Source organism: Pseudomyrmex gracilis, unplaced genomic scaffold (assembly GCF_002006095.1).
Source record: "Pseudomyrmex gracilis isolate BER0280 unplaced genomic scaffold, ASM200609v1 scaffold_165, whole genome shotgun sequence".
NCBI classification, from domain to species: Eukaryota; Metazoa; Arthropoda; class Insecta; order Hymenoptera; family Formicidae; genus Pseudomyrmex; species Pseudomyrmex gracilis.
Genome location: NW_018020749.1, coordinates 34610 through 51043, shown reverse-complemented (window position 1 = coordinate 51043; position 16434 = coordinate 34610). Strand labels below are relative to the sequence as shown.

Below are 16434 nucleotides of genomic sequence, written 5' to 3'. Positions count from 1 at the left end.
GCTGTCGTTGAATAGCGGCCGCGAGAAGGTTCGAGCTTTGTTAATGGAAGCGACCGAAAAAATCTGCTTCTTTCCATGTGCGTATGTTAAACGAAAACAGCCCATGGTGCGGTACTACGTTTCTCTCTTTACTAAAATTACAGTGACTACCAAAATTTATATCAGAGACACTGAAGATTACTAAAGATGTGAGCCGCGTCACGAGTTTGTTAACCTTTAGACCGTCGGCAGTTTTTTAATTAAAAACATGGTATTTTTTCCGCCATATTTGTATATAAATTGAGTTTATTATATTGCGTGAAGTGCCCTAAGTTTCATCTGGCTCCGATCGGCGCCAGACCGGCGGACAACGGAAGTGAAAAGCATAACATTTTCAAATTTTGAAAAATGGTGTTTCTAGGGGTTTTTCATATCGCTGGTTATGTTTTTGAAGTCGAATTGCAAAAATCTTTCAACACAGTAGCATTATTACCAAGCTAATCATGTATAAATAAGTTTTGTATCTCAAATTACGGCGAATATGAAAGCTAAACTACGCCATCCAACAACATATTTAGATTTTCTAAATATTTTTTCTCCCAAATCAAGCCAGATAAAAGAGAACTCTTCTCTAAAATATGATATAATATTAGTGTCCCAATAGCGATGCCATCATACGGCATCATGCCGGCGGTCTAAAGGTTAAATTTGCGAGTACACGCGTTCTCTCTGTGCAGATATTATAAATAAAGAGAGAAAACATTGTGTCAAGTACTGTCGAATAAAATTCGCTGTTTTTGCACATGCAAGTGTCGACTTTTTTACTGTCCGATGAATTTCAAAAGTGAGGTCTTTCGACGAAAGCGGATTTTTCCCGAGAGAAGAATGAAAAATATAAAAAAAAAGAAAAATAAATTTTCGACGGTACGCATCAATGTTTCGCAAAAAAAAAAAAATAAGATCCATATATAATGCAAAAATTAGATCCCCCTGACGCTGATATCTGTTGCTTTGTTGCGCAACTGCGGCACGAGCCACGTTCACTTCCTAGTGTTATGCAAGACGCGTGTTTGCTCGAGGAGAGAATACTGGAGCGTAACGTGTATCGGGATGCGATTCCTATAACCAAAGTGCAGAGAGGTCGATAGTCGATTGCGAGATGCAAATTATGTATATATGAAATTTGTGCCTTCGGGAGTAGCGTAATTTTTTACCGAGCATTCTCTCTTGTCTGTTATATTATTATGTATATGTGAACGCGTTATCAAATTATTCAACAACAACAACCTTCTCTGTTTATTTTAGTTTGATTTTGTATCATTTTATCGAAATTTTCACGTGTAGAAACTTCGAGATAGAATGAAAATTGAATAACGATACAAACACGCGACAATTATTAACGTTAATCGTCAATATTTTGATATTTTATTATATACCAAATTGTGCGTGTGTGTGTGAGATAAACATTAAATAATTATTTACATGTATCAGAAGACTGTGTTATGTGATGAAATAATTCAGCAGAAATCAGAATATTTAGAACACATTTTGATTTAATAGAAATTAATATAATATATTCGCGATAATTAATCGCTACAAACAAACCGCGGTCTACGTTAACGATCGCAATAAATTACTGTAAATTACTGAATATACGGAGTAATATCGAACGGAATTAATTGCGCGATGTTATTGTTGTGTTCGCTCGTCACATGAGCGATAAGAATATCAGTATACACGTCGGCGTTTATATTAGTAATAGATGATAATCACTCGCCGCGTTTGTGTGTCGGTGCTTGTTTGTACATCGACCATAGATGCAAATCTGTTAGTCATCGCGGTGAATAGCTTCAATGTCGCCGACTTGATTGCTCACCTGCCTCGGTGGGACTCAAGCCACACCGGCGACAGTTTCCTCGCAGAGATCTCTCGCCATTTCCGCGCCATTTTCCGCGAGCGACGCGCGTTACGCTTCGCGTGCGTGATTTACGACATAATCGTGCGACCACACGAGAAGGCTCTCCCCTCCCACTCCTTGTGTCTCGGTTCCGCGCAGCTTAGCGTCCCGTTATGAAATGCAACAACCTACCTACCGAGAGTCGTTAACGACTTTGTGTATTATATTCTCGAATTTCTATTCGATTTGAAAGCGGACGCAATTATTCTCCTCGCAATCGACACGCTCGCTCGATTTCATCGGAGGGGTGCTCACCGAGAGTTTACCTCGAAAGTAATGTCTTACAAAATAGCGACATTCTAATAATAAATTCTAACACGTTGTATTATTTAGAATTTAGTAGACAACAACGCTAATTTACACATCGACAGCGTCAATTGAAGCATCGTATAATTACTTAATTTTTTTATATTATTTTATTTTTCATTTTATTTTTTATTAATCCCGAAAAGATTTGGCACTGGAGAGATATAGAAAAAGAGCTCAACTGTTCGACCATTATCGTTGTTACAGAGGAAGCACGGTCAGCAGAAGATAAACTGTTGCAATAACATCCACTGACACAGTATGGGATACCGAGCAGCGAATTGCGCTCCTTAACGATAATCGATATAAACTAGTGATATATTACACGGCTTGATTCCGATTCTCTCACTAGCTCGATATAACTGGCGCGAACACATATCGGTTTCGTAACAGACAAATCAAAAGAATTATTGCTTAATCGCACTTGCGACGTCGTAAGAGCTTTTTCCATAAATTCATTTCTCTCTTTTCTTTAGAAAAGGATATTTCAATTTTCACGATGTAAGAAGATCAAGCACAAAAATAATATAATTCTCTTAATAAAATATAATTCTAACAAAAAAAACAAGCACAGATTAAATTAATCGAAACAAATGAGAAAAAAATTATCTCGATATTTATTAATTTTCATATTTGATAACAGTCACCTTGAAACGCCGTGACTTCTGTTTTGCAGAGACATTGTGGGATTCACGGAACGAATAATGGCCAATGTCGACCCGTTATCCTTCCTTCGTGCTGTAACGAGAGTCGGCAGTTTCGCAAACAGTCGGTTCGCACCATAAGAGAGACCCGCGCGAGTACTGAGAGGCGCAATCTTGCGCGCGTATATGTCGCACACGCGCAATGACAATGAACGCCTTTGTTCACGGTATTCTTGACGTTTACAGATTGCCAAAGTGGACCTTGCATGAGAGAGAGAGAGAGAGAGAGAGAGAGAGAGAGAGAGAGAGCGAAACATATACGAGTAGTTGTAGATTACAAATAATAGCGTGTAATCCTTGACCTCCCGTGGGAGGAATATCTCACTCGAATATTTTTCATCGCATCGGATTCACGCGTGTCGCAGCATTGAATACTATCTAGTACACTACACTATGTATTTCAACAAAACATCGCTGAAGAAATCTTATTAAAAGTCTTTGTTCTCTCATTAATTAAAACGGGTACAGTTACAAATAAGTTTCTTAAATAAAATCACTGTGTCTCACAGATATGGGCAAATCCACGTAATTTTATTTTTTCAAATGTGCGGCACATACATCTTATATTGACGAACATGTCTAAAATAGGTTAAAAAAAACACCAAACACATGTTAATAATTTTAAGTAAACGGCGCAAAGTTTACTTAATTGAGGTTGATTTATATTTCTTTCCAGTTTTACAGTGCAACTATTTTTAAATTACGCACTCTTAACGTTATAATAATAAAATTGGGTTTGAAAATTGTAGCCACATGGATTCCGTGGTAAGTTATGGTATAAGAAAGAGTTTACAGTTGATATGGACTGAAAAAATTTTTCTTGGAATATATGCCAAGATGATTTGTGAATTTTTCAATGAATTTACGCTTTTGAAGGCAATCTTTTCATACACTGGTGTGTGTTTCATTTTTGAGGAACAATTTTCAACGTCTTAAATTTTTCGTTTTTGTGTTTGCTACAACTTCAGTAACTCAGTTAGTCAATTAACGTAACGGCGCGTATGTAACATTGTTAACAAAAATTAATATTTTTTTTCAAAAATGAAGGGACAAGTTTTTTCAGCAGCCACCATGTTTTACGGTACATGGCACATGATCGAGCTCCAAAAAAAAGATGTATGAATGCAAGAACTAACTTTTCCATTTATTACGAAAGCGTTATATAACACGGCGCAGGTACAAAGTTATTAAGAGTAAAACACAAATTCAAAAGGGACGAAATAAATTTTATGATTTTCTATTTTTACCGACTTAGTATACTTTTAATAGCTTGCAATAACACGAAATCTGCATTCTTATACATAGTTGTTATTAAAAAGTATACGAAGAAAAAATACATCTTGTGTGCATATGAAAACTAACTCAGATTTATCAGTATAAAAAAGTCCATCAAAAGTTACACTACAGTGGATTTGCCGATATATTATATATAACACCATGCAACAGTGATTTTGTACGTAAGTATATATATGTATATAGCAGTTTCCGGCATGTTCGAGAACTCGACTGTGTGCTAGTAGACTCCTTTAAAAACTAAAAAACTTAAAATAAAAATTACTTAAAAACAATAAACACCGTGTATGCCGTACTGTGCATAAAAGCAAAGTCTACGCTTTTTTGAAACTTTTTTCTACGGGTTTAGATCTCAAGAAGAGTAAAAATTTGGGTTTTAAATCAGACACAGGAAAAAGAGAAAATTTTGTGTTGCACAGTGTAATATATATATATATATATATCTGTGATACACATGTAAATAGATATAACAAAATAGATAATTAAATATAATAATTATATTAATATAATAATTCTATTTTTAATGCAATGTAATCGTGAGACTAATAGTTGTATATTTTTTTTTCGACATTATTTTAATTACAATTTTTTCCCAGCAGTTTTATTGTGTACAAAACTGAAACGGAACACCGCTGCAGCGGTAGTAACCTCGTATTTCGGAAACGATGTGTGATAGTAACGGTCAGAAAATGAGGTCGAAGGGTGAATTGCATTAAGTTTAAAACCCCACGTAGTCCCAAAGAGAATAGGTCATAAAAGTAACCGATCTCCGACGAACAGTTAGCGAAGTGGCGTGTATGTTGTCGGTGCAAGTGAATCAGTAAGCTCGGGTCTTTAATCTTAATTCCATTTTTATTCCTCAATCCAATTTAGCTTGCAAACGTTTTTCCCTCCGATACACTTCGCGCAATTAATGAAGTGTGCGTATAAGAAAACGATGCTTCTGACCATTCTTTTGCGATCTACATTTGTGATTCAATGTATTTTTTATTTCCATTAAAATCTTTTAGCTTGAGAAATCTACACTTGTAATCTCTAAACCACAATCCTTAGAACTCGCGATATATTTACAATCCTTTTGTCCCTAATTCTCTGTAATACCTTGGAAGTCACATACTGATAAATCGATATTTTTTAGTCACATTTTGTAAACTTGTGGTATATAGTGGAGTTTTCTGGTGTTTGCTAGGAAGCAGCAAAGTATACTTTACATTTTATGAGTACGCTGTAATCATCCTAATTTTTAACATCATTTATTTTTGTTTGTACACTGATAAAGATTCAAACCAAGAGATCAAATCGTCTGTAGTTTTTTTTTTATATTCAGTAAATCACACACGCGGACATCTTGTGTTTTTGCTTGCATCTGCTCGAAACCTAACCCTTGTTTCATCATCTCACGAACGTATTAGAAATCGTTGTTTTTTAGTCTAATTTCATTTTTGGCTACAATGGCATACGCATCTTGTTCTGTCACCTTTTTTCGTAACCACGGAAAAACAAATTCGGGTTACAGAAGATTACATTAAATTATACAAAATTCTTACTTACTAGAAGAAAACACGGATGACGTTTCAGCAAAGCGAAGGAATTGCATATCGCGCATCCGTCCGCGTTTCCACAACCGCGCGAAAGTAAGACTTTGAAAAGACTTCGTTTGTGCTAATCTTCGCGCGAAAATCGTTTCTCGTTCGACGAACGTCGTCGGTCGAGTGTCGAAACTATCGTTACGCGCACGTGCTTCGGAAATGATCGCAGTTTCGCTTTTGTGAGTGCAAATCTCACGAAAGCAGGTGACGTTTTGTGCGAACATGTCCGTCAAACACGTGGTGCGATATGCTAATGGTCGATTTCTATTACATACTATTGTGCAAACTTCTAAACATTTATACAATTGTATTGTTTTTCTCGAAATGTTAATGCGCAAGTTCAACATTTTCTCTTTTATATATGAGTCCATACGTGGCAATAAGTCACCCTTATGGAATAGATGGCCAAAATGCAAAGTTGTTTTAAGATATAAAAAATAAAGACATCGTATTTGTAATTTTTTTATAGTAAAAGACAGTATAGAGTTTTTATTAATATATTTTAAATTTAGTTTAAAATATTTTAAAATTAGTTAAAGGAGTATACGGGGTCTTTCATATATGTGATGCAAATCTAGAATCCTATATGATTTAAAGAATCGTTATTTCAATTCAAAAACCTCACGTGAAAAATTTACACGTGAACGCATATAAAATGCACATTTTTCCGCACAACATCCTGCGATCGGCTCTTACTGACCGGACTTACATATATTTATTAGTTTGATACTCAAACAGCCCAAGATAATTCTCTCTATTAATTATTATTTGTTTATTAATATAGTTTCTTTGTCTTTAACATTTGTAAATACTATTTAATAATATTTACAAATGCTCATATACCGGAGTTACCTTACATTAACTTCGGAATTGTAACCTTGCAACCAATTCCGCAATTGAGCGAATTGCGAGAAAATATAATTTTCCTCGTACAAAATCTTCCGTATACAAAATGAATGAAAGTACCGGAAAGAAGACAAAGCGCGAAGCGATACGATCGCGTTTTCCGAGAAAACGGAGTAACAATCTTTGTTAAAACAATTTCGCAACGTGCGCGAAAAGGAAAAGATACGTCGGATGCATCGTTGTTTTAATCGAAAAGATTTTCAAGGAAATCCTTCGTCGAGGCGACCTCGCGAGCCGACGTGCGTTTTCCTCGAAATGTATTAAATCACGTTCGCATGGAAGAAAAGAATCGCGCGCGCGAATAACGTATGGAGACGGAGCGGATGCGGCGACTTGCACGCGCGTGTTCCGCGGTGTACGTGCAGACTCGCAAGACAGTAAAAAAAACACACTCTTGGTTACGAACGACAGTCGATGAATTCCTTCCAAGCACCTGCGTAATTTTTCTCTTCCTCCCCCTTCCTCTCCGATAGATTACAAGACAATGACCTCTCGGGAGCTCCCGAGCGCGATAGCGACCAGACGGAATAATCAACTCGCGTCGCGTTGTTACGTGTTAACATCATGTGCGGGCTTCGCTCTCTTATCGCGACCGTTGAATTACAGGGAGAATTAGTACGGAAGAGAAGCGCGGAACGCGCCAGAGATCTTACGCAACCTCGTCGAACGACGAGAGCTAATTTCGTTAATTCGAAACGACTCGAATGAGAGCAAGGAAGCCCGATAAGATACACTCGGCAATTTCTAAAGACCCGATTCTTTGATTTTGGTGCGAACGCACATACGCGCGAAATGCTATTTTAATTGGCAAATAACTAATAACAATCTGTGACAATTATTTATAGATACTTCTTTTTAAATGTAAGTACGTCTTTTTTCGGACAATCAGACACTTGACACACTTTTCTCATAACCTATATATAAATTTTAGATGTTCGCGGGATTTAATTAAAACAAGAGATATGATTCTATAATTATTTGACATAAGAAGTGAATTGAGCCGCGTTTCTCTCTCTCTTAAAAAGAAAAGAGGAACTCGACGCGCATATCGATCGCAGAATTAAATCCGTCCCCGATTTTCCCAGCGGTTGAGAATCGAATCGTGACGCTCTCACGTCGTCGCACGCGAGACACACAAGTCGCGACGATTGCGGCACGTGACCTCGCCTACGCCAACTCACCTCTCCCGTGCGTCGAATAAGCCCGCGGAATTGCGCAACGCCGAGAGAACCGCGTGTACGCGTGTCGTCGTCGCTTAAAAAGCTCCTCCTTTCGTATACCGTATTTCTGTCCGTTTTATATCACACATTAAAAGCCGCAAAAGTTGTGTGCGCGCGTGTTAATTCTCACCATACAAATCGCCATTTCGCGCGCGCAATTGCACGATATTTGTCGCGCAAGCGACGACTACCGTTACCACTGGGTGCGTCATAGGTTGGCGCGTTACCAGAGTTTCGAAATGTTACGACACAGCGATAACTTCGGCAACGCTGCGCGTGGCATCAATCTTCGAGACATGAAAAGTGCATGTTGGTTTTGCTCATCTTATTGTTGACGCGACAGAAATAAAGAAAATTGCCGACAATCATAAACGTCAATTCTGTTATATAGCAACGCGAAAGAGAAAATTCAAATTCGAGAGTTAATAACTTTGTCACAAAAACAATTCTCAAATTGCAGAATGCACGACGAAGAGCGAAAAGACAACGCGATGAATACACATTATTCCGAAACGCAATACAATGACCTATTTGACAGCGAGAGGTCAGCGAGAAGATCGTCGAGCGACAGGTGCGAATGGCAGGTGACAATGAGAGGTCAACGTGTGAATCAACTACGGAACGTGCGCTTTAATTACCCCGCCGGCGGTTTCGCCGTTCGATAAACAGCCGTTGTTCGTTGCGCAATCCGGAGAGATGCGAAGTTTTTCACATCGATATTGTCGTCGCACATGTTGGAATAAAATTGTTATGAACGATTCGAATATCGACTCACTCTTGATGTTTTTGCTTCAGCGTTTTTCTCCTTGAAATTACATAAAAGAATTTTAAACGAACCGGTCTCTACAGTGGGTCCAAAAAGTATTTGTACACCCACATTTAATAATAATGCGCATAATAGTTTGCGGTTATATGTCTTAAAATGAAGTTGGAAATTTATCATTTATCGAAGAAATTACGAATGCTCGAATGCATATCGATGTGTCGCGAGATAATTTAACACAGAGTGCAAGATTAAAAACTTGTTTCATATTGTTACGCCTACACGCGCGGTTCAGCTCCTCCGCACTCCCCGGCGCAACTTACTCGAATCCGCGAGAATAAGAAGACGCGGTTTAAGAACAGAGCTTTATTAACTCGTTACAAACGGAAATATCGCCCGAACCGTCGAAACGCGTCAACACGTCGCCGGTCTTCTCTCAGAACGCCGCCGTAAACACCTGTTGTCAAGGGAACTTCTCTCTTCTTTTCGCCACACGAATAACGCGGCCGTGCATACCGGACGGTCTCGCGCAACAGTATTAAAAACTTTAAGAGAATTGTGTATTTCCTATGTAAAACGTAAGTGTACAAATACTTTTTTGGCATTCAAATTTATGTATTTCCTTTATTAATGTTTTGTAACGCATTATTAAAAGATGTTACTCAGCATATAATTGTGTGATTATTAATGAATACTGTTTTTCTTAATGTATCATTTGTTTATATAAAGATATCATACAAAAACTAGGTGTACAAATACTTTTTGGATCCACTGTATATACTTTTTTGATATCGGAGCCAGAGAATCCGGCGAAGAACGGCGAAGAACGGCGCGCGGCCGACCGCAGCCTACTTTTAACGCATAGCAATTTCAATCTCGCGCGAGTGTCTAGCGTGAAGATCCTACAATTCCATCCAGCAGAACACAATCCCGTTCACGCGTCCCGATCTCCCTCGACGTTACCCACTTCGGCATCGCGACGCGCTGTATACATACGCGACGTCGCGCCCTCGACACGTCACGCACCGACGAGACGTACGTGCGATGTGCGCGTTTCTCTTCGCCGAGAAAGACCGAGGCGACGATTATATTATTCGCCGAGGAAGACCAAGGCGACGATTATTATTGCGAATGCCGTTGCCGAGGGCGACGCGGCCTGGTTTTGTGCCGTCGAGTCTAATGTTTATTTATCGAGTTTACGGTTCATCCTCTTTCCGGCCCAGTTATCGCGCGCGCGTTGCACTCGCGTCGTGTTGCAAGAGAGAGAGAGAGAGAATATGAATATCGGGAATATATCGCGACTCGTCCGTTATAGCTCGAGTGTGAAATATATGAATTCGCTTCTCGGGCTGCAACAATCAAGCGACGAGAAAATTATAATACAGATGTTATAAAAATTACAAAGCGCATTACACATAAGATTATAAAAATGTGTATGAAATTATATATTTATATATACTTAACTCTTCATCTGCAAACTGGGTCTCTCAGACCCACTAAAAAATTACGCATCGGCGTTTCTAGAAAAAATTAGTTTTTTTTTAACGCTTATATCTTCGAAAAAACTACTAGAGCAATTTGGTTTTTTTTGTCGACGCAGAATCGTTGGAACTTTTGATTCAAGGAAAAAGAAGTTGAAAAAATATTGATGTTTTGCAGAGATATTCGATCTTAAAATCGCGTGGACCTCACAGATCTAGTCTGCAGTATTTGTGGGTTGTTTTTTAGATCTGCAGATGGAAAGGTTAACACTTACGTACCAAGTGAGACAATTTGATGTCAAATGACATCAGATATTTATTTTGATTTGCTAAAACGACATTGAGAAACTCGACTCGAGTCTAATGGGGAAAAAAACAATTGTTTTTCGAGAAAAGGAAATTTCCCGTTTCCGATAAACGACGTAGTCAATCCGACCCTGTTTATTACGACACTCGAAACCGCCCGACCCTAGTTTGTTCCATCGCTTGTAACACACACACACACACACTCGATTCTGACACGTGTGGGCCGATTTATCGAGCCCCTGCTCGCAATCGCACGATTCGTGTTTCGTCACGTGTACGACCCACTTGAGCTATGAAACACGCGCCGGAGCGAGAATATCGGTCTCGAAAAACACCGGTGATTTCCATACCGTCAATTTGCGAAACTATTCCAGAGGAGATTCATACCGAGACGAGAGATCGAAAGAGGTTAAATCACATAGAGAAGTTTTTTTTACCGTTTAAATAACAACTGACGGAGTTCGATATTTCCTCGTGAAAATTTGAGGTTGTTGATTCGAGAAAAAGTAGTTTGAAACAGTTTCCGCACACTTGCATATCGAACTTATTTCCTTATTTGCTAATCGAAAAATATATGTTTTTACATAAATTTAGAAAACCTCTGAAAAATAATCGCGAAAAGCCAAAAGTTGCGGATTTGTAAAACAGCAAATGCGACGCGCTTGTTTTCTAAAGATCGAAGAGTGCTGTTTCGTTCGGATATAGATTCGACCCTAATTTTCGTAGGTGTTCAACGAAGCGCGTGGTAAAATCAATGCTTCGAATGCGACCGTTATGTATATGTTACGTATACGTGTATTAGCCGCCGCCGGTTCCGCACGAGGAAACATTCGCTCTGCGCGAATTTCAAATGCGCGCCCCGTGTCGGTCGTCGACGGAGAGTCCTCATTTTACGCTTTGTCGATAAAATTTAATTAGGCGATTTCTTTTCGCCGCCCAGCGGAACTTGTGTGAGTAACACGAGAATCTGCGCGCTAGATATACGATACAATTATTATTGCTGTATAAACACGAAACGATGCTTGTTAATGCGTCGTTCATCGTCCGATATATATATACATATATATATATATATATATAAAATTTCGCGAGAGTTGCTTACACTACTGCTCGCGCGATTTCTCAAAGTCGATGTTAACGAACGGCGAACTCGCACACAACACGCGAATAATAACAGATTGTTTCGAAAGGTTTTGTAAAGAACGCGGATTTAAAATTTAACACACGGTAAGAACGAAATAAACACGCGTGATGTAGTGTTTTTTAATGCGTATTAAAAGGAGAATTTGTGCGAGAAGAGAAAACGCAAGAAATCGATTGTGTATATTGTTTTTGCCCCGAAAGTTTAATTAAGGCGATGTTACGCTATCGGAACTAAATTGAAATAATTTTTGAACTGTCATGCTGCGCATCGAATTGAATTCGCACATCTGTGTCTTCATCAAGAATAATTTTTAGAATATATAAAATATATTTCAGAATATAAAATATATTTTAAAATATTCCAAAGTATACAGAGTGTCCGGAAAATTGTCCGCAATACTTCGGGAAATGATTAGAGATCCAAAAAGAAGAAAAAAAAGTTATATAAACATAAGTCCAGAAATAAGTCGTTTCCAAGTTATAGTCACTTTTATGTTTAAAAATTGTAATTTTTTTTCATAATCATAATTTATTTCATTGTATTTTAACATAAATACCTGTTGTGTTTTAACATAAATAACTTTATTTCGGATTAAATTTGATAAAAGAATAAGGACCTGCATTCGTGCTGAAGGTGGTTATTTTAAGCATCATATTTAATTCGACTTAAATACCTGTGTATGTTTATCCTTGATTTTAAAGATAATGTAATTGTATTTACAAATATCGAAAAATTGAAAAAAAAAAGTAAAAACTAATTGAAAAATTAAAAAAATAAAAAATAAAAACTGAGGGATGCTAAAGCGGACATAAAAGTGGGTATACTCGAAAACGACTTATTTTCGAACCTATGTTTATATAACTTTTTTTCCTTCTTTTTGGATCCCCAATTACTTTCCAAAATATTGCGGGCGATTTTCCGACACTCTGTATTCTTGACGGCGACACAGACGTGCGAATTTAATTTGATGCGCGGCGTAACAGTTTGGAAATTATTTCAATTTAGTTCCGATAGCGTAACCGAATCGCCTTAACCAAACTTTTACAGCGAAATGCGCGAAACATTTTGTATCGTACAACTGTTGCGACAAAAAGAGAAAAGAACCGAGCACTTCGAGGGTCGGTATAGGTTCATAAGATTCAAACACCTGGTACATTACTGGCGCTACATGAGACCTGTTCAAATCAAAGTGCTCATTTGTCACTCGTTTTAGATCTGGCCGGTTTTCTTTGTTCGACGCCATATGGACGTAAGCAAATGCGAACGAACGGCCTCTGTATGTTATGAAAAGCAGAAATCCGTGTAACAGAAGAACCGTTAAAGAGTGGTGCTGTGGTCGCGCTTGTATATATTTATATAATATGTATATGTATATAAATGTATATACTCGTTGCTCCTCTCCTCAATTACCTATTACCGCGTATTCACCTCGCGCGCGAACACGTTCTTTTTTTTTCTATTTAACGGCAACTACCGCGCACGATGCACCTGCGATGACTAACAGTAACACGTGGATGATAGAGAAAGAGAGAAAGAGAAGGGGGAGGCCTGATCTACGCGATTTGAAACAATCACGAACGTAAGTTGCTCTACCGGTTTGTCGCGAATCTCAAAGCCATCGCGCATTAAACGCCACGGTCGATTATGGTACGTCACATTTAACAGTTTCAAACGTCGTAATAACCGCAGCTCGTTAATTGCAAAGAAGAGATCGAGAATCGATCGGGATAAATTTAACGTTGAAAATTAAAATTTCCATCGTACTGTTCGACACCGTTGAAAATTACTGGTCGCGAACGATGCAGCGTTTCTGCTTGGTTTCCACAAAGATCAGTAGGTGATCTCACGATGAAATCACTGAAATATCAGGTTCAGGAGGTTAAACGAAGAACATGCGTGCAACAAGTGTGTGACTTCTATTGGTTGGATTCGCGGATTTCGTAACTCGGATATTCTCATCGCGGAAACAAATGTTCGACTCCGTGCGTTTTTACCTGATTTTCCCATCGGCGGTTGCCCCAATCTGCTGAACCACCTAAAGAACCTCCTGGCCGTGGTGGCCGCCGGCGGTCTGCACCCGTCTAGTATAACCACACCATTGTTGTTGTTATTGTTGTTATTGTTGGAGCCACCGCGATCCGGTGGCGTCGTCCTGCTGTAGGGCGACATCCAGGCCGTCGTCGTGCTCTGTATGGTGGCACCCTTGACGGTGGTAATGGAACTGGTTATCTTGGCGCCCGGGTGGGGCGTCCAGTCCTCCGAAGCGACCGGCATCTGTCTCGTCTTCTCGTCGGACGAGTCGAAGACGAAGCCGCAGAATACGAAGGTCATTCAAGATCGCTTGGCGGGTCCCGCCGCACTCAATAATCTCCACAAGACACGAACCTAATCTCTTTCTCTTTTCCGAGCCCTTAATCCGTTAAGTAAGTTTCTTGTGTTTCTTGACGAAAATATATAATTTCGAGGATGACTATCGCACTTCTGTGTCACACAACTTTAAGTACCGGCATCGCAAACCTGCGACGAATGTTTTTTTTTCTCGGCCGCGCGAGAAACTCGACCCGCGAGTTCCGTTGATTCTCGAGATCAATCTTCTTCTACGCTGCGAGATTCGCGCAACGAGATATCGTACGCTCGCGTCACGACTCGCAATCGTCGACTGATTGGTTCTCTTTATATTGTCTCGCTCTCTTGGCCGCTTTTATCAGTGACGTTGGCAAACGACGAGAGACCAAAAGTTATCAACGTGTTCGTCACGGCAATCTTACGTAAGGACCGGGGGCGGGAGAAGGGACACACACCTCGGGTGATCCGTGCGCGCGTTGCGTTGCAATATCCCACGTGCTTTCTCCCTTCAACTTGTTGCGCTCCGAAATCGATCGTCGTCGAACTCCAATCGTCGAAAATGCTCGAATCGAGAGGAAATCACTTTCTGGGAAATCACCGTTCGACACGTGACGTCACACGATAACGTCGTGATTTCTGGTTTTCGAGGATGATCCAGTGCAAGTTTTTTAGCGCGACGGTCCACTTGTTGAACTCGCAAGATCCGGAGATTACATACTCCGGTTCGCGTTCTAGCTCCGCGCAATCTTCGTCACTCTCGTGCGATCGATATATCTTCCTATCAAAAAAAAAATATTCAGAATCTTAACGAGTATGTGAATCCGTTAATCGAATATCTTGCGAGAGAACGATTGCACGTCGAATCTAAATGCGTTTCGCTATTTGGTACGTTACAAGGTACTCCGTTTTCGGCTCGTTGCCAGCCTTACTGAATAATACTAGATATAAGTTGTTTTTATCACGAGATTTCGTCTTTTATTCGTGACAACGTCCCGCAAACGTTTGACCGTAAACGCGTAACGCGACGACGTCGTCGACGTCGTGGTGGTGCCGCGCGCTACCGCACACTCGACACTTGGAGGTCGAGGTTGGATATGCGTTGCGTTTCTTTCTTTCCCCGCTCTCTCTCTTTCTCTCTGTATCACCACCGGTCGTGCTCGGTCGGTCACGTAGCTCCGTCATTACTCGCGCATCGCCGCGCCGCCGAGAACACTATCATCGCCGGTGTGCGCAGTTCATTCGCCCTGAACGCGAGCGCGGCGAGCAGACGACTCCAGAATGCCGACGACTTCGACGGCTTATAACACGTTGCCCTTTCTCGCTCTTTCTCTCTCACTCGATCGTCCAGCGCGTCTCTCTTTTCCTCCTTCCCTCGTTGAGGACGAAGGACGAACAGGTCGTCGATGGAATCTCACTCGCACGTCTCTTTTTCAAAACCACAAGGAAAATTCGCGGCGTCACGTCACGTCACTGATATACCTGACAAACAATCATCACACTAGCGAAGAAACACGCTCTTTCTAATCTTTAACCCATCCTAGAGAGCAAGAAGGACATGGGACTATCGGGATTACGCAATTTTTTTCAAGTTACAAACGCGCGTTTCACCGAAGACTCGCGTTTTGTAGCTGTACAGCAAAAGATCGCGGTCGCAATGAAGACGGCGATCTTTACAACGAAGAAACCGAGACCGGAATCGCTCGCTCGCTCGGGGTCTTGCGATAGACTCGCGCGCGCGTTGTGAGCCGCCGACCGAGCGCCGCTTCTCTCAGCACTACTAACGTGCCACCTCGCCGCTTCGCTGTGCCTCTCTTCCACTTCCACTTCAGCCACCGTGAGCGGATCACGAGAGCGCGCCGTTGTCCGCGTCGCGCTTGTGTAAGCGTGTGTACGTACGCGTACGGACTTCCCCATACTACTCTCTCTCTCTCTATCTCGCCTTCCTGCGTTTGTGCTCCGTTCCGCGCGCGCGATAGGCACGCACACCCTCGCGCGCGATAGGCTCTCCTCTCACCACCACTGCCACATACCTGCGATCGCACATCGTCCCCCGCACTCCGCCCGTCTCGACCTCCCGCGTAGAGCTGCGTAGAGAGACCTGGCCTTATCACGTCGCGCGTTCGATTTCAATTCAATCCTAAGACATTTAGTCCTAGATATTATTTCGGAAATTCTAGATGCAAATATTGTGCGCGGCAAAAAGAGTGGATAAAATCGAGTCGCATTTGTGATGTGAATGAAAAAAAATAAAATAAAATAAACAGTTTTCTGGTCAAGAATCAAGAAGATCTTATTTAATCCAACCACGTGCGACGCGGTCAAAGGTTATCAACCGAATATTCATAATCCGAAGAAATATCGTACCATATTTCAACTCTTGAATTAGAAAAACAAATACTTGGAAATAACGTAAAGGAAACAATAATTCGTCGGTCGAGTT

General features: G+C 40.4%; 1 protein-coding gene across 3 annotated transcripts in view; it reads right to left on the bottom strand.

The window, feature by feature from the left end:
- Positions 1–16434, bottom strand: part of LOC109857599 (serine/threonine-protein kinase tricorner) — a 143278-nt gene that overhangs the window by 92934 nt on the left and 33910 nt on the right. Inside the window, exon 1 of one of the 3 annotated variants that reach the window (XM_020434069.1) lies at positions 13643–15745. The exons of the other annotated variants lie outside the window; for them this stretch is intronic. Within the exon in view, the coding sequence (XP_020289658.1) occupies positions 13643–13979 (337 nt within the window). The 5' untranslated portion in view covers positions 13980–15745. Of the gene's footprint in view, positions 1–13642; positions 15746–16434 lie in introns of those variants that run through there. 3 annotated transcript variants of the gene reach the window in all.